Genomic DNA, 27,262 nt, shown 5'->3' with positions numbered 1-27,262 from the left:
AATAGTTTCTACTTCACTCGATAGGTTCGCTACAATCTCGCAGCTGTGAAGCAGACAGCTGATCGACGTCGTGTGTGTTGAATTGAAAGGCGACAATTGTTTAACAATAATTTATAACCTCTAAAGTCAACTATAATAATTGTATTATATGTACATTTGTTTTGTTTGTTTAGTATTTAGTAAACATGACGCATATCTCTGGACTTATTCTGGTGAAAAATTGTTTGATGGATTCGCTTGGAGACAAATTTCCAACGTGAGTATGATTTAAGATTTGTTTATTGTCGGAACACCAAATCAAATGCAACACATCTTCAAAAAATAATATAAAATTTAAAAATCATAGGCCCGGTTGCACAACAGCCGGTTAACTTCAACTGTGATCAATTCCACGAGAACCAATCAAAGAAGGCGTTTTTGAAAAGACGGCTTCTCTGATTGGTTCTTGTAGAATTAATCACGGTTAAAATTTGACCGGCTGTTGTGCAACCAGCACCTGGTGTTGGCCTATCAACTCTAACATACTGTATGTAAATCTATATATGTAATCAATATGTAAATCCGAATTGTTTAAATTTCGATTTATGGTTGTCTCAATTTGAAAGTGGTTGATGTCCAAAACCTCTCAACAAAGCAACAAAACGGGGTACCTACCATAGGAGTTTAGTAGAACAATATACCGTACAGTATTATATTTTCATAACCTGCTTTAAGAGTATTACAAGCAGAAAAAAACGTAGGCCTATATAGGATTGTTTATTCTCTGGTAAAAGATAAACATCATTTTTCGATCAGTAAATCATCGATCACTTCGCTACTTTTAAATCGTAATTTTCTTTAAGGGAGTTGAGAATAGTTTATATCAAGTTTGAGGAATTATTGAGGGTTTGCGCAGCAGGATAGCCATACCGGCTACCAGAATATGCCCTCTGCTTTATAACAATTTCAGTCTTTTGCAAACTTATGTTGTAGCTACTCTAGCCTGTGCTGTAGAAATGTAAAATGTGCCCGCCTATTCGTGGGAAAAGCCGGTCGAATTTATGAGACATTTGAAAGTAATTCAGTTTTCAATATTACTCTGGAACTTTTAACTATCGATTGCAACAGATGATTAGTATATTCAGACTAATACGAGAAGAGTTATGGTTTCCTATGTTGAAACATGCGGGATCGATTGCGTCATGTCACAAATAAATATCAATACCAAAAAATACTAATTGATCAAGATTTTCAAGAATCATTTCATGATTGCCGGTACCAGTAAGAGAGCTCTGGCTCCTCATTTTCTATAAGCATTGAAGAACAACAGTACAGTAAGCAACATTGCCATTTTGGATGCTGCTGCATTTTTACGGCATGTCATTCGTTAGTGCCATATTTTAAATTTTCATTTTTCATTCTACATTTCGCAATGGCTGTATAGAAACCTTCTCCCTGAAATAGTTGAGGCTGAGGCGGGCCGAGTTGTGTTAAAGCGCAGAATTTCTGAATGGTTAATGCATGTTGGATAGCAGGATACAGAGAATTTAATCAAATCACCTTATGTTTGAAATTTTTATTTTAATTTGTTTTGTTAACAAATAGCCTACATGTTGCAAGAAGCGATCCCGGCTGTTCTGGTACGATGAAAATAATTATTACTAATAAATTATAAAATTGGTATTATTACAAGCCGATTATCTAATTTTCTCCCAATTTAATTAATACTAAAAATATATTATATATAATCTATTTTTATTTCATTTACCGTATGTATCTTATACTTATATAGCCCAATATTTTTTTATTGTAACACAGCTAATCTTAAGAACTGCTGCTAATCTTAAGAACCCACACACGGACATAATAGTCTATGTGGGTTTTAATATTTTATAATTATTGTAATTGTGTTGTTAAAATTGTATGATACGTAAATAAATAAATTGAAATGGAAGAAATTAAATGTGCGAGTATTTCAACTTTTTTTTATTTGTGTTTATCATAAAAAATTAACAACACATTTCAAATAATATTATGCAATTTGAAAGCAAAACCTAAACTTTCCTTTTACTTTAAAACCCTTATTGCACAAAACAAGGCCTTAGTTGGTCAAATTAAAATCTCGCAGATTTGAGACACTCCCATTCCAGGCAAGTTTTTACCAAGTGAAACTCAATATGACCCATTGCTATTTTGTTGGGTGTAGCATTGCTAAAAATGACTCTCGTAATAGGAACCTAGTTTATCCTCTCGCAAACTGTATTTGCTTTATCCAATTAAGCAAACGGGGAATGATGCGGACTCTACAGTTCCAGATTATGTTCTATGTGTACTCACACACCCTGCAAAAATTCAGCTTTCCCCTTATTTGTTGCGCATCAATCTCTTTATTGACTGGGCTAAAATGCTACTGTGCGACTGGTTTAAAAACAATCCAATTTAGATGTGCTCAGCCCAGTTCAGTCTCGAATCTCGTCTCCAGACCGAGCAATGGCTAGGAGAGTCTGGTGTTTGTTTCCTCCAGACTGAGAAATTACGCTTCCAATGTAGGACAGCTCAAGTCCTCTCGGGTAACCTGGCCGGCAGCGTAGTATTAATAGTAATATTTGTAGTACATTGCGATAATTCAATATCTCACATGTATTGATCACTTTGTTTATTTTCCAGATATCTGCAAGCTCTGAAGCAGTGGTTCAGTTTGCAGGTAAGCATCTTTCAAGTTGCTCATCATACTTTTTGGGAATAAGTGCTATAATATAATTCTTAATTAGAAAACTGAGGTCATATGTCAGTTTGGATGTTTTAAAGGTGATTTATTATGCTCACATCAATTCTCATCTGTCATATGGCACCATACTTTGGGGTTCCAGAGCTTACAGTGGTAGACTTTTTAGAATACAGAGAAAGGCTATCAGACTGATTTGTGGGCTTTCTAAGCGAGCACAGTGTGATGAGCATTTTAAAATTCTGGGAATATTGACTCTACCTTCAATATTTGTTCAACAGAGCCTTATTTATGTTAAGGAGAATTTGGAGAAGTTTGTGGAGCAGGGGGTAGTTCATAGCCATAACACTAGAAATAGGGGTAATTTGACTACTTATCGGTATACCTATTCTAGTACACAAAAAACATTTCTATTTTTATCAATAAAATTGTTTAATTCACTTCCTGAAGATCTTAGAAATATGGAGAATGGAACTTTTAAAATTCATATGAAACGTTTCTTAGCAGCTAACCCTTTAAACAAGATTGACGATTTTTATACATTAGCTAGGAATATTCGGTTATAAGTTGAAAATCAGGTGACATATTATCATAGGGTACTGATAGTGTAACTTACTGATGTAATATATTTTTATTTTGTATCATGTTGTATATATTTGACACTTGTATTGTATCTGATGACCTCAGATATTGCTGCAATAAAGATTCTATTCTATTCTATTCTATAGGCCTATTTAGCCTACTGTATAAATCCTATGAATGGTTCAATTCAATTCAATTTGTTCCACCAAAAAAACAAACGATACAAAGATGTGTAGGCCTAAATTAGAAAAAACAATAATTATTATTCTAAATATCTGTATCAACTATCTGTGAAATAGTTGGAGTTGAAGATCTGCTGGCATAAGTGAAACACTTGTTTTGAGTAGCGACTTATTAACTGTTTCTAAATCTTAAGCTAATCATTTAAAATGGAATCTTTTTTTCTTCTCAAGGACCGACCCTTCGCTCTTCCACAAGATACCAAAGGTCTCATAACTCAATTATTGGAACAAATTTGGTCTTGTCTCATATTGTAGTAGCAAACAGTCATGAGTTTTTATCGGAAAATGTCAGCAAATCTAGCGCATATACGTGCCTATTCGTAGAAAAAGCATACCATTGAACTCCCTCTGTATACATCAACTCTGTCAGCTTCAAACGGTTGGTTTGAAGGGATAGAATTTATATCTCTGGATGGTACCCACGTAAGCCTTTTGCTTGTGCGTTAAGTCGGACATGTTTTTGTTGCTTATTAAAAAAACTAACAGTTACCAGTACATTGAAACCGTACCTTTGCTGGGCCTGAGTTAAAAATCGAAACAATAATCTACTGTTATAACAGACTCGTTAACATTGAACACAACGCTATTGCTCTTAAATATAACTTATTTCTGAACTACTGTATTTTTCAGGAAAACCAAGAAATAAATAATAAGATTACTATCTTCATTCCAATACTGATGCAGTGATGTATAATATTATTATTATCATTATTTTCAGACGTCTAAGGAAGATTTTGATAATGAGGTGAGAAAAATATTGAACGCAGAACAAATGAAGATCCACAACCAACTTTTCATCCAGTTGCTCAAAGCCTGTAACGAATATTCTAACGCACCTTCTTCACCCCATGTACCGAGCTCTGAATCTGAACATCCATCAAAGAGAAGCAAACTGTCATCCGGCAAAAAGAAAAGTCGATGTCATCACATAGTACAAGTGAGTCAACTAATTACTATAAACTTTTTTCTATCTACAATCACAATTTTTACTGTAAGATTAAGGCATGATATCATCTTTTCCTTCCAACATTCTCCTCGCTTTTTCCATGATCGAGTACGCTAGCTTTTGAATATAGGATTTTTTGGGCTAAATTTAATTATATAATAACTAAAAGTGTGAAAAAATGTTACCTAGTTTCTTTTAATGTCATTACTAAGGTTTATACAGGCAGTCTACCTGTTGCTGAGAGTATTACCAAATATGAGTATATCACTCACACACCATATATTCAACAGACATTCATTACAATGATGAAATTCGAATTAGTTTAAAACAAGAAGATATTTATACACTTCCAAGTAGAAGTTTTCTCATAATTGAAGGCGAAATCAAAGTGAAAGATAAGAATGATGTTGAAACCAAGGACTTTTCACTTATCAATAATGGAGTTGCATACCTATTTGATGAAATCAGATATGAATTGGGAGGGGTTGAAGTTGATCGCACACGTAATGTAGGATTGACAACAACCATGAAACTATCTACGTCAATCAAAACTCAATGAAAAAATTATGGAGAATGCAGGATGGAAGTTGACTGGATGGAAAGTTTAGATAAATTCTGCTTTTGCATTCCTTTGGATATGTGGTTAGGTGTAATGGAAGACTATAGAAAAGTTCTATTAAATGTTCGTCAGGAAATTGTTCTATTAAGATCATCATCAGACTTAAATTGTATTGAATCAGAGACAGCAAAATCGGTGAAAATTGATATTACAAAACTACAATGGAAAGTACCCTATATACATGCTTCTGACACTGTTCGTCTTGATCTGCTGAGTTTAACACATAGTGATATACCAATTACCATTCCATTCAGATCATGGGAATTGCATGAATTTCCACAATTACCTGAAACTACTAATCTTCAATGGACAGTTAAGACAACTTCAAACATATTGAAACCTAGATTCATTATTCTTGGATTACAAAAGAATAGGAAAAATGTTATAACTGCTAACAGGTCACATTTTGATTTCTGTAATCTGAACAATGTTAATCTCTATTTAAATGCTCAATCATTCCCCTATGAAAATATTGTTGGTAATAAACATTTATTGTATCACATGTTCTCTGAATTCCAAAATGAATACTATCCTTATAACAGCAGTACATCAATTGAGTATAAAACATTTGATGAATATGCACCATTGGTTGTTATAGACTGTAGTAAGCAAATGAACTATTGAAATCTGGTGCAATAGACATAAAGTTACATTGGAAACAACAAATAATTTCTCAGAAAAAACCAGTGCCTACTGTTTAATCCTCTATGATAATGAGTTTGAATATACACCACTGAGTGGAACAGTAAAAAGAGTATTAAAATCTTCTATAAAATAAAAGAACTAGACAATATTCAAATCAAAAGTATTATCTACAATGTATCAATATTTTACCTTCAGTATCATCCCATTAATTGTAGAATTGTTCTTGTCTTCTAATAGAATTTCTCCAAATTTATTTTAAAGCATTTTATATTATTATTCGATTTATCAGCTTCTTTCAAAGCAAAATACTGACTGTGATGATATAGTGCTATCTATATGAGCTTAGATTTTTCATTAAAGTTGAATAATGTTCTTGGTCTGGGTAACCAAACCTACATTTTTTTCTGGGTGTACTCACCTACATCTACAATTTCTTTCTGGGTGTACTCACCTAAACCTAAGATTTTTCACCTATATTTATTACATTTTTTTTCATACCATTCTTTAAAAGAGATTCCAGAAGAAAGTGAGAATTGTGGATTAAGTTTGGATCAGTCATATACTTCCATTCTTTTTCATTATTGAGATTGATGTTTGGTATAAAGTTGCAGCTAATGTTATACATTGTAAAAAATGGAAAAAATTCTGAATCAATTTTTGATATCAACATTAATATCACTATTATTATCTTTATTATACAAATATCGACCAAATTTATCAACACTCATGATCTATTTTTATAATAAATGTTTAATACAACCTGAGGTGAGTTTTCAAGTAGTTCAGGTTAAAGGCAGAGGGTCAAGCCCCCCCCAACCCCCCCCTCTGTGGGGGGGGGGGGGTTTAGTGCTGAGGTTTAAGCAAGGTCTCAACATAAACATTTATGCTTGTGCTCAGTTTCAGAGTTAGGATCCCCTGACAAATAATGGATTTACTGAAAAAAATTATTCTTAGTTATTCAAGAAATTGGATCTACTTTTTCTGTTCAATCTTGACAAATGGATTCGTTATTAGATTTACTGGAAAACGTTATTCTTGTAGATTTTTGTAAAATTGATGGTTTCTTAGTTATTGAAAAAAACTGGATCTAGTTTTCCCATATTTTCTGTTCAATCTTGACAAATGGGGTGTCAATGGATAGAATTTATATCTCTGGATGGTACCCACGTAAGCCTTTTGCTTGTGCGTTAAGTCGGACATGTTTTTGTTGACTATTGAAAAAACTAACAGTTACCAGTACATTGAAACCGTACCTTTGCTGGGCCTGAGTTAAAAATCGAAACAATAATCTACTGTAATAACAGACTCGTTAACATTGAAGACAACGCTATTGATCTTAAATATAACTTATTTCTGAACTACTGTATTTTTCAGGAAAACCAAGAAATAAATAATAAGATTACTATCTTCATTCCAATACTGATGCAGTGATGTATAATATTATTATTATCATTATTTTCAGACGTCTAAGGAAGATTTTGATAATGAGGTGAGAAAAATATTGAACGCAGAACAAATGAAGATCCACAACCAACTTTTCATCCAGTTGCTCAAAGCCTGTAACGAATATTCTAACGCACCTTCTTCACCCCATGTACCGAGCTCTGAATCTGAACATCCATCAAAGAGAAGCAAACTGTCATCCGGCAAAAAGAAAAGTCGATCTCATCACATAGTACAAGTGAGTCAACTAATTACTATAAACTTTTTTCTATCTACAATCACAATTTTTACTGTAAGACTAAGGCATGATATCATCTTTTCCTTCCAACCTTCTCCTCGCTTTTTCCATGATCGAGTACGCTAGCTTTTGAATATAGGATTTTTTGGGCTAAATTTAATTATATAATAACTAAAAGTGTGAAAAAATGTTACCTAGTTTCTTTTAATGTCATGACTAAGGTTTATACAGGCAGTCTACCTGTTGCTGATATTCATCAAATAAACTTTAAACTCCCTCACTCCAAGTTATAGTTTCTCAAAATTGTATCTCATCATCAAAACAAATGAATTCTTATAACCTAATATATTTTTCCAATTCTTCTAGGTACTATAATAAACTAAGTTTATTCAGATCTGAAAAGTATCTCTCATTTTTTAATACATTATAATTATATTTGGCTTCATTTGTTATACAAATTTATTCTCAATTTTCATTTCCATGTTCCATCATTCCTTAGCTATTTTTGATTCACTATATTATATCACACTTTTTTTATTAATTTATCATTTTATTTTTTCAATAAAATTACAATTTGTATTCTAAAACTGATGCAGTGATGTTAACGGAGATTCAACAGCTTCAACTCTGTCATCTGTTAGCTGTTCTGTTTTTTATCTCTTGTGAAAAATTCTGAAACGTATTGTTGACTGCCCCATAAATTATTCGATGCTGTTTGTTCAATTATCACCTGTTGAAACAGATACATATGCTTACATACAACTCAAGGGCGATAGCTCATGATTTTTATCGATCCTTTTGTACCGTAGTTATCAATACTCTCAGGTTGCAATCATTTATGAATAAGAATTATACGTTCTTCTTCTTATTTTTCTTATAGATCAGAAATTATCAATCTTTGAAACAAAAGATGAAGCTCGGCCTAGGCTACTACTGTATTATTGAATCAGGATTCAAATCATCTCAATGTACAATACGATTGATATTTTCATTCCTCTTGAATTTCAATTAAGCCACTATAACCTATGACTCGATTCAAATACAAGTAGTCTTGAATACTGATAGACTATGAAGAGTACCGTAATAAATGAAAATTATCAAAAATATTTGTTACCATTTCTAATTTATCATCAAATGTTTTAATTATATTCTGTAGGCGAACAATGGAAAAGTGTGTAGGAAAGTATCAGACAGGATTTCGCTTCGGATGCTCTACAATAGATCAAATATTCTCGCTGCGACAGATTCTAGAGAAGGCTCATGAATATAAAACAGGAACCTCCCACCTCTTCTTGGATTTCAACGCGGCCTATGACAGTATCCTGAGAGTAAGGCAATTCGAAGCCATGGAGGAATTTCAATTCCCAAGGAAGCTCATCAACCTTACAAAAGCATCCTTGTCTAAAGTTGTATGCCGGGTGAAGATACAAAACCATTCTGTCGGAACCTTTTGAGATGGAGGCAGGGCTGAGACAAGGAGATGCTCTTTCATGTTATTTAATATAGCTTTAGAAAAAGTCATTCTTGAGTCGAAACTCAACACTGAAGGGAATATTTTTTCATAAATCAACCCAAATTCTCGCGTACGCAGACGACATTGATATCATTGGAAGATCGGTGAATGATATGAAGGAAGCCTTTAAAAATATTAAAAATGCAGCATTGCAAATGAGCCTCCGCATAAATGAAAACAAAACAAAGGTCATGGTCACATCAACGAACCACAACATTTGGGAGAGGCTTCAGATGGATGATAACTGTTTTGAGGTTAAAGATGATTTTGTATACCTGGGCTCCAGGTCGATGGTAAAAACGAAACAACAAAGGAGGTGGAAAGGAGAATTTTCCTGTCCAGCAGATGCTTTTATGGTCTCTCCAAGTATATAAAAAACAAAGTGCTGAGCAGAGCCACAAAGTTTAAAATATATCGCTCGCTAATCCTGCCAATACTCATGTATGGCTGTGAAACATGGACACTGTCCAAAAAAGACGAGAGCCAACTCAAAGTTTTTGAGAGGAGGGTACTGCGAAGCATCTGTAGTGGAATAAAAGTGGATGAGAACTGGCGGAGGAGGAAGAATGAGGAGCTCTACCGAGTATATCGTGAACCTGATGTGGTTAAAATGATCGAAATTGGTAGACTGCGATGGGCTGGTCACCTTATTCGGGCAGATGAGACATACCCACCAAGGAGACTCATGCTGTACAGGATGGAAGGGAGGCGAAGACCAGGAAGGCCGAGACTGCGCTGGATGGACGGTGTTGACAAGGACGCACAAGTGATTGGAGCCAGAGGTTGGAAAGCAAGGGCGGAAGACAGAGATGAATGGGGGTGAATACTGGAGGAGGCCAAGACCTGCAGCGGGTTGTAGCGCCACAGATGATGATGATGATGATGAGGCGAACAATACATTCATTATTATTACATTGTAGTTTGTAATTAAAAGTAGTTCAATGTAATTATATAATTACTGTTACAATTTTATGGTATTAGTATCACAAAGAGTTTTTGCCACCCGGCCAAACTGTAAAGACCAGTACCACAGAGAAGTGCTCCGTCGACTAACCGCCCGGGTTCATCGAGTCCGTCCGGGGATTGCCAATTCGTGGATCCTCCTTCCTCCATCACGACAATGCTCCGTCGCACACCTGCCTGCTCGTCACCGAGCAGTTGGCCAAATAGTCGACGTTAACGTTGCCACATCCTCCTTACAGCCCGGATATGGCATCACCGGACTTCTTTTTGTTCCCCAAGATCAAGAGACAACTTAAGGGGACGCGGTTCGGGACTCTGGAAAACGTTCAACGTGCTATGACGAGGGCTCTAGACAGCATAGAGGTTGCCGACTTCCAGGGAGCGTTCAGAGATTTGAAAATCCGGTATCAGCGTGTTATCGACTCCAATAGGGACTACTTTGAAGATATCTAATGAAAAATTGTACATATTTTGCCAACAAAAAATTTCCTGAGGTCAGTCCGATTACTTATTATACAGACCCTGTATGTGCGACTTTCCATTCTTCTGGTGCCTTCTCTCCATTAATTATCCGTTGGAATACCATTCTCAAGATCCGAAATAACTTTTCTGAGCCATACTTGATCAGTTCTGGATTAATACCTCCTGGCCCTGCTCACTTATTATTTTTCAAACCTCTTACTGCTTTACTTACTTCATCTTGTACCAAAGGGATTTCCGGTTGTTCCTCCTCTATTGCAGTATTACCCAGAAATACTCTTGACTCTGTCAGCAGGTTTTTATAGTGCTTCTCTCATTCAGAAGAATAAACCAAACTATTAATTTGTTTATTGTTTGTGATGAATTGGTTAATTGTTTTGATTAATTTGTGTGTGTAGGGCCAGGACAGTGTGAAGCAGTGCAACACGTCGCTGTTCAGAGGCGACGAGCCAACTCCGAACCGGTTCTGCAGTGATGAGCTGCTGCTTCCCGATGATGCGTTCCTGTATGTGCGCATGCTGCACTGCGCATGGCAGTATGAGCTCGATGCAGTCGAGTCGTCAGCTGTTCAGCTCCTTACTGAGGCTGTACAGGTACTCACTTTACAAAAATTACAGGCTTTTGCAAACATTTTATGTCGCTTCCACACTCTTGCCAAGTGTGTACGGGCGCCAGAGTGTGGATGGCTACTATGCCACCGCTCGCTTTCACTCTGCGTCCTATAGATGTATACAGCGAGTCGCTTGGCAAGCGACTGAGTGAGAGTGTGGCGCAGGTATTACTGGTGACATTTTTTAAAGTTTTTAGAGAGACGATGTAAATAAACATGTCAGTGTGAGAGTGGATCTTGGAGCAGCAAGACCGATTCACAGTAGCTACCCAACATCTTTGTCATAAGATAAGATAGACGAACGCGCAACTCACTTTTAAAACGATTTATTTAACGAATAAAACACGTACATAATGGCAGCATGACTATTGGTAACGGAATGACGCGGAAAATAATCTTACAGAGGTTTAAATACTAGTACAATGTGCTTACTTTACAGTTTTTAAATCTATTTCTCCCCCATTAAGATGGAGGTGTCCTCACCTTCATGAGGGTAGCTGGGGTGTGAGAAATATTTTAGAATTTTATAAGTGGAATTGTACAGTATCTGATTTTTTGTCTGGAATCACAAGTTTGTTATTGGATACATGAGAATGAAAAACAAAACATAATATAATAAGTATTAAGCATACCATTTACATACAAACAGCATATTCTGATATGTTGCTACTAACTTCAAAATCTTCATCAATCATAAATGGCTCTAAATAAGTATTTGCTTTATGTATTTCATCAAAAGTAAAATTAGTGATTATTTTATTTTCATATGTCGGTACTTCAGTAGGATATAGAACATTACTTTCCCAAAATGTATAAGGTTCACTTAAATTTAATAATGTTTCATCTTTTTCAATGGCTGATAGTTGTTTAGATTTTGGATATGTTACAATATTTCTTGAACCGTGAACAATTGAACTCTTTCTGATGTTAAACATTAAATATTGGTTTATAATCGGAATATATTTAATAAAAGAACTATACCCTTTGATAACTAAAGTCCTACATCTATTCAATTTCTTATCACTAACCAATAATTCTTCTACACACTTGTTAGCAACTTGTGTGGCATTTCTACAATAATAATTATTATTTAATAACTGGCAATCGCCTTGATACAATTCATGATCTCTAATAACTAATGATGGATAACATGTATCGTAATTACTTCATTGTCCATTTTTACAGGATAAGACGGCATAAAAAGTGTTTGGTACAAATTAGATTTAAGCACTTAGGCTCATCGGATATCAATTGTAATTTAATATCTCTGATGACAAGCGCCATCTCGTCAAAAGTGAAGATACTTGAATGAATTATGTTAAGTTTACAAAATTTCAAACTAGTTTCTATTATCATCTATTGTATTGTGAATTATTGTTAGTTTGTCAAACAAAATATGATGCTGTTCATTCAGCTCTACAGAATCAAATTTACTGTTTACAGAATTAAAATAATTGTTAAGTTTCAAATTATTAGCGTGGCTTATATCAATTCCATTGTTAAAGCGACTGATTAGATTTTTGTTAATTGAAACCTGATTCTTAAGATCATGTTCTAAACTAATTTCGTTGGAATGCACTTTTGCCAAAATTTCATCATAATCAGCTTTATCGTCAGCATCCATATTTCCTGTTAACCAAGAAATAGCGGAACCTAATCCATTAATAAGACCTCTTTTTATTCGAAATTTATTTAACAAAATATGATCGAATTTCATGGTAACTTGATCGAGATGTAATTGAAGTAATTTAATTTTCGTTTTATCGGTTTATTTTCTATTTAACAATTGTATTGAATTCCTAAGTTTAGAAAGTTCATTGTGTAAAGCTGTTATGTTGATGTTATGCACGTAAGTGTAGGTTCCGTTGATGATGAAAGCGTCCTGAATTCGGATGAGTACGACTCCTGCTGATCGTGAGAGGTCAGTCGTCTTGAATGCGTCCACATGTGCCAGGTTGAGGGCTGCCAGGCAGCCCTCAATCAGGAGGGTGAAGTCTGCCAGTTTTAGACTTGTCTTGTGGCAGATCTTTGGGTTGTTTCGCCTTCGGCGGAGGTGTTCGTTCATCTGAAACAGAATTATCATTAGTTTTGTTCACTTTACGTGGTCGCTTAATGCGATTGGGATGAATCTTGAAGGGGCGTTTTTGGATCGCTCTTGAATTTGTCGCTAGATTGGTGTTCTTATCATATTTCACCTTGAAATATTTCGGCTTATTCTTCTTATTGAACGTCGTCTTAATGTACGGTTCATCCGGAATTTCAACCTCTTTTTCACGGTCTTGATTTACTCTCGTTGTTCTGGTCTCCTTCTCAGTTACTATCTTTCCTTTAATTAAATTGTGAATTGTTTTCAGCTTATCCAGATAATCATTCGTTCGTTCCTCTGTTACTAACGTATTAGCTAAATTGTTCATAAATGGATTCTTAAAAACTCCATATGTAATCTTCATGGGTGTTAATTTTAGATTGGAATTAAGCGTGTTGTTGAACGCTATTAGGGCTAATTTCATGTTTTCGTGTGTTGTCCTATTCTTGTTTTCCAATTGAAGAGCGTTGAGAATTCGATAAGGGTGGAATGCGCTCGTTCTAGAAGTCCTTGCGAATCAGGGTGGCCAGGCGTCAAATAGTACGGTTCAATGTCATACAATTTGAAAAATTCTCGTAGGCTGGTATTATCGAATTCTCGTCCATTATCCATTTGCACTATTTGCGGGGTTAGAAAAGATGAAAGGTAGTCGAAAAGGACTTTTTGAATCTCGATTTGATTCAAACTTTCCAAGGGGTACGCCACTAACTGTTTGGAAAAGCAATCTATTATCGTAAAAAAATTGATCTTATCGTACTGGAAAGTGTCTATCTGCAATTTTTCAAAAGGTTTGTTTGGTGTGGGAGCTTTATATTCCACTTGTACAGGGTTCCTATCATATTTTACCTTTAAACAAATTTGACACTTGTTGATGTAGTCTGTTATATCGCGAAGCATTGATGGCCAGTAGTAGGTTTTCCGAATGTGATTGTAGCTTTCATTGATTCCTCGATGGACGTTTTCCCGCGGTGGTAGTTGGCGACAATGTCCTTCTGTTCTTCTCCATCAGTAACATCCAGATTGATTTTCTTGTAGCGTTTCGTTTTTGTTATGTGATATGATAATAAGAAAACAAATATATTGTCAAATTTCACTAAAAATTTTTAGTGAAATTTGACAATATATTTGTTTTCTTATTATGGAGAGATTTCACAACATCACCATCAATTCTACTAATGATATGATAATCATATGTCATAAATCAGTTGTTTGAATTATTCTAAATCATCAGAAAGTTTGTTATTTTATATCAGTTTATTTTAGTCAGTAAAAGCCATTATTCTAGCTCTTCAATGGTCTCTATTTATTACAATTTTATAATGCTTATGCAAGACCTCTGTGAAAATATTATTCTTGGGCACGAATTTATGAACAATTTCTCCAGTATAGAAATACCATTTGGAGGTAATAAGCCACCTCTTACTATTTGCGGAATAACTCAAGCAAAAATTCCTCCTTGCTCCCTTTTTCAACATCTAAAACCCAATTGTCAACCAATTACAACCAAATCTCGCAAATTGTCAAAAGATGATGAAGATTTTATTTCCAATGAAATTCAACAATTACTGGAAGATGGCATCATAGAAGAAAGCCACACACCTTGGCGTGTCCAAGCATTTGTTGTTAAACCCGATAACCGAAAAAAGGATGGTTATAGATTATTCTAGAACTATAAACAAATTCACTGAATTGGACGCTTATCCCATTCCAAATATGGAAGATTTAGTTCGCAAAGTAGCTCAGTATTCCTGGTATTACTGTAGATCTGAAATCCGCATATCACCAAGTACCAATCTTACTTGAAAAAAGGCAATACACAGAATTTGAAGCATGTGGGAAACTTCATCAGTTCTGTCGTATTCCTTTTGGTGTCACTAATTGTGTTTCAGCTTTTCAAAGAGTAATTGATTCACTCATACAAAAAGAGAAATTATTTGATACCTATGCTTATTAGATGACGTCATAATTTGTGGAAATTCAAAAGAAGAACATGACACTAATCTTGAATGGTTTCTTGCAGCAGCTTCAAATAACTCACTTACTATAAACAAGGAGAAGATTAAATTATGTCAAAAGGAGATACGTTTCCTAGGATTTTTAGTTGGAAACAAATCATTACGTCCAGATCCCGAACGCCTTGAGCCTCTACTTAATATGCCCCCACCTCCTAATTCCAAAACTCTTCAGAGAACTGTGGGCCTCTTCGCACATTACTCTCGATAGATACAAAATGTTTCAAGTAAAATTGATGCGTTGGCACATGCCTTGTACGCTCTTCCCTCTTCAAGGAAAGGCCCTTGCAGCTTTTGAAGATCTTAATGCAGAGGTAGCTGCAGCTGTGCAACATGTGGAAGGATGAAGGAGGCATTCAGCTCACTGTAGACACTGATGCAGACTCACATGCAGAAGCATAGCAGCAACACTATCTTACAATCAACGTCCCAATGCATACTGTTGCACACCAATGCTAAACCAAAGTGAAAAACGACACTCATCAGTTGAAAAAGAGGCATATGCCATGGTAGAATCTATTAGGAAGTGGCGTCATTACTTATCTGGTCGTTTCTTTCAACTTATTACTGATCAATGTTTCATTCATGTTCAATAGCGCGGCAAGAGGCAAGGTGAAGAACGAAAAAATCATGAGGTGGCGCCTTGAGCTATCTCAATACACCTATGAGATCATTTACCGACCTGGAAAAGAGAACATAACTGCTGACGCTCTTTCTCGAGCATGTGTGATAATGGGATGTATCACATCAAAACAAGACTTGATCAAGACCTCTGCCACCCCGGCATCACAAGATTTTTTCACTGGACTAAAGCTCATAACCTTCCATACTCGGTAGATGACATCAGAGAAGTCTGCATGGAATGCAAGATCTGCTCAGAGCTGAAGCCAAGATTCAACTGTTTCAAAGGAAAATTGATAAAAGCAACTCGGCCTTTTGAAAGGATCAACATTGACTTCAAAGGACCCCTGCCATCATCAACTAGAAACAAGTACATCCTCACTATTGTGGATGAGTATTCGAGATTTCCCTTTGCCTATCCTTGTCGAGACATGTCATCAGAAACATTAATTCAAAATCTCAATGACTTATTCACCACATACGGCTATCCTTCATACATACACACTGATAAAGGGACCAGTTTTCTATCAAAAGATGTCAAAGATTACTCAATGTCCAAGGGTGTAGCTACCATTTCCACAACACCTTACAACCCTCAAGGTAATGGACAGGTGGAACGCTACAATGGAATAATTTGGAAGACAATCCGTTTAGCCCTACGGTCCAGGAACATGGATACTTCTCACTGGGAAAAGGTACTCTTAGAATCACTAAGCAGCATTCGCTCGCTTCTCTGCACGACCATCAATTGCACACCTCACGAGCGAATGTTCATTCCTCGTAATCCCACATCTATGACAAACTTGCCATCCTGGCTGATCAACGCCAAGAAGGCATGGATGAAGACCTTTGTAAGATGCAGTAAGCATGATCCTGAAGTTGAAAAGGTAGAAATTATTCATTTGAACCCTCATGTCGCTCAAGTAAGACTTTCTGATGGAAGAGAAGTTTCTGTCAACATTCGTAGATTGGCCCCGGTAGGTTCCACTACTGGGAGGGAAGAATGATATGATAATCATATGTCATAAATCAGTTGTTTGAATTATTCTAAATCATCAGAAAGTTTGTTATTTTATCTCAGTTTATTTTAGTCAATAAAAGCCATTATTCCAGCTCTTCAATGGTCTCTATTTATTACATTATGATATTAACAAAACTTGTATACATGACTTCATAATCAAGCTCTTGCTTTATTGTCGTTTTCTTCTTGTCCATACTGTCATATTTTTTTCTATCTCAATATTTTCTATTTCATTTTCTTCGTGGTTTTTCTATCTCAACACCTTACAGTCTTATAATCTCCTTTCTTGTAACAATATATACCGTATGTTGTGTTCGGTAGAAGATATTCTAGGCATTTGTTCTTGATTTCTTCCTTATCAAACGGGTCAAGTATGTAAAAAGTCAATCTTGTTTTGTCAAACATTTTCTGAATTTTCGGGGGATCGTTACCTCTTTCTAATATCAACTGATTATGTTCCACATTCATGATTTTGTCTTCTTCCATTATTGCAAATTGACTATTTGAACTATCGTGTGAGTGATTTGTTACACCAATACTTGCGGCATCGTCATTATTATTATCTTGATTTCCGTTTTTACATTCACGGAGATACTCGTCCAGAATAGCTTGACTAATATCTTCTAAATCATCATTTGCTTCGGGGTTGAGCATATTCACAGGGTGACTTGGAATGCGGGACAAGTTTTCGTCCATGAAGTTCGTCCGGCCTTTCACGTATTTGATGTCAAAATCAAATTCTTCTAAATAGAGTCTCCATCTAATTAGTTTCGAATTGGGTTCCTTAATATTGTGTAACCACTGTAAGGGTTTATGGTTCGTTTGAATTAAGAATTTCCTTCCATACAGATAGGGGCGAACGTGTTTGCAGGCATAAACGATTGCTAGTAATTCCTTCTCTATAGTTGATAAGTTTACTTCATGTTTATTTAGAGAACAGGATGCAAACGCGATTGGTAGGTCCTTCCCATCAAATATTTCAGAAAGAACAGATTGAATGGTTTTTCCTTACCTAAAACGGTGGTCAGTGGCTTTGCTATCTTTGCATAATCTTTAATCATTTTTCGGTAATATCCAGTAAGTCCTAAAAATTGTTTAACTTCTTTAGGAGTACCAGGTAAAGGGAAATTATTCACTGTGTCTATTTTCATGGGGTTGGGTTGTATTCCGTTTTCCGAGATTATATGACCTAAGTACAACAATTCGCGCATGAAAAATTCCGTTTTATGAAGCTGGATTTTCAAGTTCTTTTAATGTGTTTAAAGTGTTCTTTTAATTTTTCAAATACTGTTTTAAGGTGTTTCAAATGTTCAGTGGGGTTGTCAGAAAAAACAATAATATCGTCCATGTACACTAAAACATTGTCCATTTTTGCGAAAATCATGTCCATACACTTCTGGAAGAAACTGGGTGAATTCTTCAGTCCAAAGGGGGGAATTCATAGTGACCATTTTCAGTGGAAATAGTTATTTTCGGGACGTAGTCGGGGTGCAGTTCAATCTGGTGAAATCCTGACTCGTCGATAGCAGAGAAATAAATAGCACGGCCTATCTTTCCAAATAAATCCTCAATGTTGGGCAAGGGATACTTATCATCTACAGTCTTATCATTCAATTTTCAAAAAACTACAACCATTCTGATCTTTTTTTTTTGTCCTGATGCATCCGGTTTCTTGGGTACGACCAAATCGGGGAGTTGTAGGGAGAGTTTGAGTGTTGAATTATTTTGTTCCTTAAAAATTTGTCTATTTCCAATCGAATATCTTCTTGGAAGATTTGGGGATGCCGGTAATTTTTCGTGTAAACTGGGTTTTCGTCTTTAGTAATTATCTTATGTTTCATTAAGTTCCTGCTACTTGATATCTCGTTTTCTAATTTTACAATTTCAGGATACTGTTTTACTAATTTCAAGATGTTGTTCCTTTCCTCCTCATTCATATGATCTATTCGTAGAAAATTCGGAATGCCATTTATAAGCTTAGAAAATTTCGATTTGCATGAATCATTTATATCTGTACAATCATATAGTTTCTACTTGTTCAACCTCCATTGGCTCAGGACAAATGATCGTAAGTTCATGGGCGAAAATTAAACACATACATTCATTACTGTCAATATTAACAAGTCCTCCTTTAATTCGATATTTATCCGCATTTACTTCTTTAATTATTCCCAACGTCATATCCGAGGCTGACTTAACCGAGACCGAAATCACGTTGTAGCCTGGTTGCAATTTAACACTCTTATTATCGAACAAAAATAACAAATCCTCCTCTCCATCCTTATATTCTAGCTTATTATTATCAAAGTTTATTCGCATTTTATATGCACGCATGGTTTCATTCCCAAGCAGTATATCATACTTAATGGACGAAAAATCAAATATATACTGTTTTATCTTATGAGGTTTAGAAAATACATGGTCTATATTACAAAATACATACTCATTCCCTTTGCTTTCTCCAACGGGAGTTTTCACAATAAAATCCTCTTTGTAACGAGTTCCAGGAGGAACTAATGAAGTATGTACATTTTTTTGCAGATCGGGTATCGACTAGCCATTTTCTATCCTTCTGATCTACAAAGTAGGGAAGCGATTTACTAAGGATGTTTAAGTCGAATCGCTGGGTAGGTCCGTTGCATATTGGGTGCCTGACTCTAAAAAATGGTCAGTCTGTTCAGCGATTCAGTCAAAGTGTTAAGTTGAGATTGCATATATTGAATCGGGTTGTGAGTGTACTCACTACTCTGCCAATCTAAGTGGTCCTCTTGCAGATAGTTGACTTCATGTGGTGACCTATAATTGTTCAATGTTTGTACTGGATTTGTTGGCTGTGTGCGCATGCGCATGGATACTGTGTGCGCATCAGTTATTCATCGGAGTACTTGGTTTGAAATTACTGTTTTGTTGTTGTGGGAAGCGTTGTTGGAAATTTTGTTGTTGTGGAAGACGTGGTTGGAAACTTTGTTGTTGAAAATTTCTTTGTTGTTGAAAGTTTGGACTTGAAAAATTTTGTTGAAAGTTGTAAGGCTGGGAGCTAGTTGATGGCGAGTAGAAGCTCTGTTGTTGGAAGTGCGGTTGATAAAATCTCTCATTGTTTGGAGTCGACGTTGTCTGCTTTGAAAAAAATTCTGGGTGTTTCTGTTTTGTCTTCCTAGTGATTGATAACTACTCTCATAGTTCGGAGTTCTAAATGTATTTGAAGCTTGAAAAAATCTGTTTTCAGTTCTGTTTAGGTTAAGTTGGTTCAGTACAATGCTGCAATCATTTATCAACATTTATCAATTTGCTTCTGGCATCATCTAGGTTTTGAATTTGAAGCACCTGCAAGTGGGATCCTAGCGTGGGATGGACTCCATGTACAAAGGTGTTCACTAATGTTGCATTAAGTTAATTTGTTAGCAATTCTCCTGACACTCCATCTATTTTGTATTTTGTTATTACATGAGTACGTTCTTCTTCTAGTCTGTTTAGAAAGTCTATCGGGTGTTCTCTATTGAATGATCTCATTGCTGATATTTCTGCTATCAATTCTGGAACTGGCCTATTGTCTGCAAAGTTATGTTTTAAGCTATTTATCAGTTCTGCTAGTGTTGAGCAACTGTTGTTGTAGGCTACAGCTTCCGCTGGTTCTTCTAGGTGACACAAAGCTGTTTTGAAAAGAAGCCAATGATTACCTTCCTTTTCTAAAATATGATCTGTACAATGAGCTCTCTGTAGATCTTCACATGTTGAAATGTAATGAGGTAGTTTGTAAGCTGTTCCATCGTATCTCGGTATGCATTTAAGTAATTCATGAGGTAAGGGCTTGCTAGTTGCCATGGTAATAATTATTAGAAAGAGTTTCGAACCTTGTTTGTTGATGGATGATCTCTGCGTTGACGGAAGGACTTACTGCAGTAGAGTCCTGATCCGGGTCTTCCTCCTCGTCCGACGATGGGCTGCGGAAAGCTGTGCAAGCGTCGTATCGGGTGATGTCTCGTCTGCTTGCCAGCGTGTAGTTGCAGTTGGCTTAAGGGTTGTACAACCACACATTAAGAGTTGAAACTCACGTTTTTCGGCACTCGAGAACGTTGGTCGCGAAAAAATTTTACTGAACTTTTACTGAAAAAAACTTCTGTAGTCCCTGTGCATCATGCATTATTAACGAATAAAACACGTACATAATGGCAGCATGACTATTTGTAACGGAATGACGCAAGAAATAATCTTACAGAGGTTTAAATACCAGTACAAAGTGCTTACTCTACAGTTCCTAAATCTATTGTCTCATGTATATATATAACTATAGACTGTTCTGAATTGTTACTGAATAATCACAATACGTGATTCTGTGTAAATGAAAGCATTGTGAACTGGTATTTTCGAGTCCAGCAATAAACAGAGGATATCACTCATCACTTTTATAAGCACAGAAGCGCAAGCTATATTTATGTTATTATAGGGGGGGGGGGAATCATTACTGTTTGAGTTATGAGCACTTCAAGTTGAAATTTTCAGAGCGAGTCCTTTCAAGATTGTAACAGATAAATTCATGGAATTTTGTCTTCACATGGTATTGTTTATTGAATAAAAAATAGAACAATTTTTATTCAAAATTGGCTAAAAGTTTTTGAGTGATTTTTTCTTTTAGAAAATAATTCTTTCAAAGATTATTACTTGATTGGTTCTTTATTGATTTTTACATTGCTACTCACTACTAAATACTATCATACTAGATCAATTTCAATATGATATGTTGAATTAAGTGTGTTATTTCTGAATCAAGTACCCTGTATTCTAATGTTTTATGACTAACCGTTAGTTTCTCCCTTAGTTTTTGTAATTCACTCGAAAAATTAACATCAAGAAACACATTTTTGCGTTTGACTTGATAAATAAGTAATTTACAAACTTTCAAAGATTGCTACACGATTCTTTCATTGCTACCATTAAATACTATCTACTTGATCAATTCGAAGATTATATTTTTATGTTGAATTCTGGGTATTTGATAAAATTCTTATACTACTGATAACTTAAAGTATTGATAATATTAAAGTATTTTGTATTAACCCCATATCCTTCAGGTGTATAGTTGAAATAATCATCAATTACATTTGAAAGTTCATTATAATTTTCTAGAAGAGAATGCAATTCCAGTAAACTGTTCATTGTAGATTATTGATCTATAATAGATACCATTTTATCCGGATTTTCTTATCCACTCGCCTCCTTGTCGTCAGCTGTTGTATCCTCTGTGTCATCGGTTGATAACTCATTCAGTGAGTGGATGTTGTGTATACGAATAGTCCGAGAAGCTTCATTCTTCTTGACGAAAATTTTTCCAGTCTTTATTCAGGGGAATTTGAAGTTGTTTTTCTTTGCTGTCAGTCTTGTTTCATTGAATAGTTGTCTTGATCGAGGTGTCAAATTTTCATTTATACAGGTCCATCCGTCCATCTTTGAGATTTTCATTTATGGGTGTGGTGCGTAGTCCCTTGAAGACATGGGGGTCATATTGTCTCATTTCCTTGTGATAGGCTATGCCTTATAGTTTATAATCCAATTACCAAAATTTGAGGCTCTTATATAGATAGATAAATAAAATATTAGGACCTTTTATTTAGGACCTTTGCTTTTTTCGATTATTTCTTCTATATTCTCATTTTTAGTTACTGGTATTCCATGAATCTCTAAATTTTTTCAGTCTTCCATACTGCTGCAGCTCTGTTGATTCATTATCCATATCAGAAAGTTTTGTTTTCAATATTTCGTTCTCTTTTGTTAGGGTGAAATGATCGCTTTTATATTCCCCTATCTTTTTATTATACTCATCAATTTTTGTACAGAAAAACTCCACAGACTTTTTCAGTTCAGAAACATTTTCATTGGTCTTTTTTATTTATTTTGTGATTTTTTTCATCTCCTGTTCTATGGTATTTCTGATCTCCCTTTTCAGTTCAGCGATCAAGTCACTGTTTCCTGGCGCTTGAGTTTTATACATGTTATATAATATAATAATATTATAACACTATCAAAAGTTCGTTATATCCGATTTGAATTTATATTTTTCAATTTTAAACTAATTACCTGTAGACACAGAAGATGAGAATCATAGTGCTGGTATATATTTCGGTACATAACAATACCATCATCAGTCATGTAGGCCTATTGGAAATATATCAGCAATAAAATTGTTATCTTCTGCCTTGTGCATCTACACGTAATTAGTTTTAAATTTAAAATATAAGACATAGTCGCGGGTTCCTTCTTTTATACATTTTGTTGTTTATTTTATTATTTATTATATTACTGTATGTCTATTATACCTTTGGACTTATTTGGTTCTACTTTTACTTTTGGTTCAACTTATTTTTCCGTTCAAACATATTTCTTAACACTTTGATCGTACAAAACTGGAAAATTCCGAATCTCTTCAATAATTTTTTTACTCTCTATGTTAAACGAGGCCGCGCCGTCACCGTCAAAAAGTAAACTGAACTATACTCCATGCAAATCTTCTTCAGACTTGGAGGAATTTGCGGCGCAGAGAAATGGAGGGAGATCAGCCAATTGCAGTGATAGATTGAGTCATAGGTGGAAGCGTAGTTGTTAATTTGTCGAATAGAGTCAGTCGAGTCTGTGATTGCAGAGAGGAAACTTCCTAAGTTTAACATGAGCGCTTGAATACTCACTGGAAATTAGAGAACGCAGCCAGTACACAACGGCAACATAGCAGCCATTGTATCCCTGCCGTTGTATGCCTTCTCTGCTGCGCATGTCCATCCCAAGACGGAAGTTAATTTGAACGAAGTATAGTCGGTGACGACGCGGGCAACAAACACGGCGACGGTGCTGGCGCGGTGCGGTAGTATGTGTCCCTACACGTTTGAAAGCCTTTGTTTTCTCACTCGCCATAGTACCTCCGTCACTCGGCCGTATATCGGCGCGGGATTGGTGCGGTTGTGTATCCCGGCTATTACTTGTAGATATGTTTGCATTTATGGTTTCATATGGGGTTCACACGAACAGCTACCATTCCTCCGTTTAAATCGAGTACCTACATACGGGCCTTAGAACCAGCAATTGCTGGCTTTTATTCAATTGACAAACTGTAGAATGTGTGGCAGAATAAAGAAATCTTGATATCCTTGCTTTTTGTGTACAGTATTTCCTGAAGAACGTGGTGACGTGTGTACTGAGACAACGGAGCGGCTACAAGGTGGCACCCGGCAGCTTCATTCACTCACTGGGCTCCCCCATCGCGAACCCGTGGCTGAGGAGTGTGTGTCGCGTCAGTGAGGAGCCGCCAAAAGTCAGCCGACACGTGGCTGATGAAGACACCAAACCCGACCTCACTCGTCCCTCAATCTCGCACCTCGAACAACAGGTCGCTCTATCTATATCCAGTGCCAAGAACGCACTACATTGTACGGCTCTCAAGATGCGGGAGGTCATGGATGGACTAAGGGTGAGAATTTTCAGTTTTCTGAACACAATTAAATTCTTGGTGATCCAAGTATTATTGATTTTTCAAAAATAATATAAATATTTTTAAACAAATGAGTCAGCGATGTCCTGTCATAGAAAATTTAGAAGCAGAATCGTCCTACTCATCATCATATTCGCATCATACTGCTCATATTTATTTTATTGTTTTCTTTCTTATTGTGTTTATGTTTCAATTTAATTTCCCCCTGGCGCTTTATTGTTTTCTTAGTTTTGACTTCTGTTCAGAAAAAGGAAAAGTAAAATTTATAAAATGTATATTAAACCAATTCATTTAATGACTGTACAGTAGGCTATTTAGTACTCAATATTTTCTCGAATAAATTATATGTCTCAGTATTTGGTCGAATAAATAAGATTATTCAACATCATCCATAATCTTCATAACATTAGATAAACCATATACCATTAGAGGATAAACCATTAGATAGGCAAGGATCTCTAAGGCTGGCCACTAACGATAATACGTGTCTGTACAGACACGTGTGTTCGGAAAAAGGATTCAAAGAAGAATATTTCGAGGTTAGGGTTTTGTCTTTGATTCTTGGGAGGAATTTTTTAATCTGGCACAGGAAGAATTGATGAAAGTCGATAAATGGTTGAGAGAAAATTTGCTTACAGTAAATGCAACAAAAACGAAATTTTTAGCCTTTTCTCTGACGGAACGGACGAGACCACCGGATTCTTCAATAATTCTGTATAACTTGGAAGCACCAACAACCCGTGTGATTGCCCTTCAATTCAACAAGTCAATGAAATAAAATATTTCGGAACAATAGTGGACAACAAATTTAAATGGGACAAGCACATTAATCTATCAATTACCCGGATCAGGAAGCTTCTCTACAAATTCTATCAACTCCGTAAAATCCTCATCTATGAGATATTAAAAACTGGTTATTTTTCTTTAGTTCAATCAATTTTAAGATACGTCATAATTATCTGGGGTGCTACGAATTTTATACATGTTCAACCTCTCTATAAACTTCACAAACGAATACTAAAAATAATAGGCTTCAAGAAGAACCAATTCCCCACGAACATTCTTTTCAAGGACAGTAAAGTACTGAGTGTAAGACAACTCTACATCCAGGCTATCATCACGCGAATGAGGAGAAACAACGAACACATAAGACTGGCAAATCATAACCATCAAACAAGGCAGAGAAACACGAATTTAATAGTACCAAGGATGAACACTTCATTTGGGCAAAGAAACTATATATATTTGGGACCAAAAATTTACAATTCAGTACCAAGTTACATTAGGGAAGAATTCAATAGACACAGGTTCAAGAAAAGTTTATTTTCCTGGTTAGTTGATATTGGAGTGGAAAATTGTGAAAATTTAGTTAGACTGTAAATATTGAAACTATTCTTCATTCTTTTCTTTTCTAGTTTTTCATTTTTCTAAAAATTAACTTTCTTATTATTGTCCTTAATAGAACAATAATATTTATCTACTAATTTCATAATTTTGTTTGTGTTATAAATTTTTACTAATTTTATTATAAAAAACTTTAATCCCATATCAGTAAATGAAGTTTGTAAATAGTAAAATTATAACACGCAACAAGCAACTAATAAGTTATACCCCAACACATATAATTATTTATAGTGGGGTGTATATTTATTCATTGACTTAGCTTTGCCTATTGAATTGGCTTGTTAAGAAGTATTGGAGAGAGATTTATAGAGAAACAGAGAGAGGTTTTTGTGACATTTGTGGATCTGGAAAAAGCATTTGACAGAGTCAGATGGGTCCGACTTATGGATACTCTGAAAAGAAGAGGTGTGGAATGGGAGGAGAGGAGACTAATCAGGAACCTGTATGTCAACCAGACCAGCAGAGTGAGAATAGAGGGCGAAATTGGAGAAGAGAGTAGAATGGGAAGAGGAGTGAGACAGGGATGTTGTATGTCACCAATCCTTTTCAACGTTTACCTAGAGAATATATTGCAGGAGTGTTTGGATGGCAAAGGAGGAGTCAGCATTGGAGGAAGACACATAGAGTGCATAAGATTTGCAGATGATATGCCGATCCTGGCTGATAGCTGGACAATGATGAATGGAATGTTGAGAGATGTGAATGAGGCTATGGAGAAGGATGGAGGGGATCAGTTGGAGGGATAAAGTTACAAACGAGGAGGTGTTGAGGAGGGTTGGGGAAAGAAGGAGTCTGCTGGATGTGATAAAGGGAAGAAAGAGGAGATGGCTGGGACATTGGATGAGACGGCAATGCTTGTTGGTGGATGCCATGGAGGGGACCATTCAGGGAAGAAGAGGAAGAGGGAGAAGAAGATACAAAATGTTGGACGACATCAAGGAGGGGATGAGCTACTATGCAACGAAGCGACTGGCAGAGAATAGAAGAGAGTGGAGGGCTGCTGCCATATAGAAGGACCTGCTTACGAGCAGAAAACTACAGACAGATTGAGAAATCATTCAATACATCAAACTTCATTGTTTTAATTGTTATAGTATTCTAAATTGTAATGTAATTTTTTTATGTAATTGATGTAATTCTAGGCTGTTTATTTTTTCTACGTGGTTCTATTTAAGGTTGAATTATTTTCGTATCATTATAATTTGTGATTTTGCAGTGTAGAAAATCCAGTTTTCCAGTATTTTCATGGTAGAAACTAATGTCAAACAGCTGTTGAATGACCATGGTAGATGGCAACAAAAACTTTTTAAATCAACTTCTTTTCACATCCTAGCATAATATTATTACAATCAACTCATAAATATAATCAATCGGTTGTAATCATATAGCAATAAACCGATTGCATCAAATAACAATTATTGATTGAAATATTCAAAGAGTATTGTAAATAGTTATTTTTATATTATTTCAGGTGAATAGGAGTGTAATTCAATCACATATGATGTATAGCAATTGCATAGAACGTCTCCTCCTCACATCCATACATCCAACCCGGCAAGAGTTAGCTGAATAGTGTGAGTCGACAACTTCCGATCGTTTCTATTTTAAGCAAACTATTTTCACTTGCATAATTTATCAATAAACTTTTTTATATTTTTT

General features: G+C 35.6%; 1 protein-coding gene across 1 annotated transcript; it reads left to right on the top strand.

Moving 5' to 3' along the window:
• Nucleotides 1-40: 40 nt before the first annotated feature.
• LOC111048317 (transcriptional adapter 1) lies at nt 41-27,262 on the top strand. Its single transcript, XM_039430942.1, has 6 exons — nt 41-256; nt 2,647-2,683; nt 7,201-7,419; nt 10,774-10,968; nt 23,876-24,178; nt 27,075-27,262. Exons 1-6 carry the CDS (start codon nt 186-188, stop codon nt 27,174-27,176), a joined length of 927 nt encoding a protein of 308 aa, XP_039286876.1. The 5' UTR covers nt 41-185; the 3' UTR covers nt 27,177-27,262.

The sequence above is a fragment of the Nilaparvata lugens genome, chromosome 6, assembly GCF_014356525.2.
Source record: "Nilaparvata lugens isolate BPH chromosome 6, ASM1435652v1, whole genome shotgun sequence".
NCBI classification, from domain to species: domain Eukaryota; kingdom Metazoa; phylum Arthropoda; class Insecta; order Hemiptera; family Delphacidae; genus Nilaparvata; species Nilaparvata lugens.
Note: the sequence above shows the minus strand (reverse complement) of the source record. Positions and strands in the feature narration are given on the sequence as shown.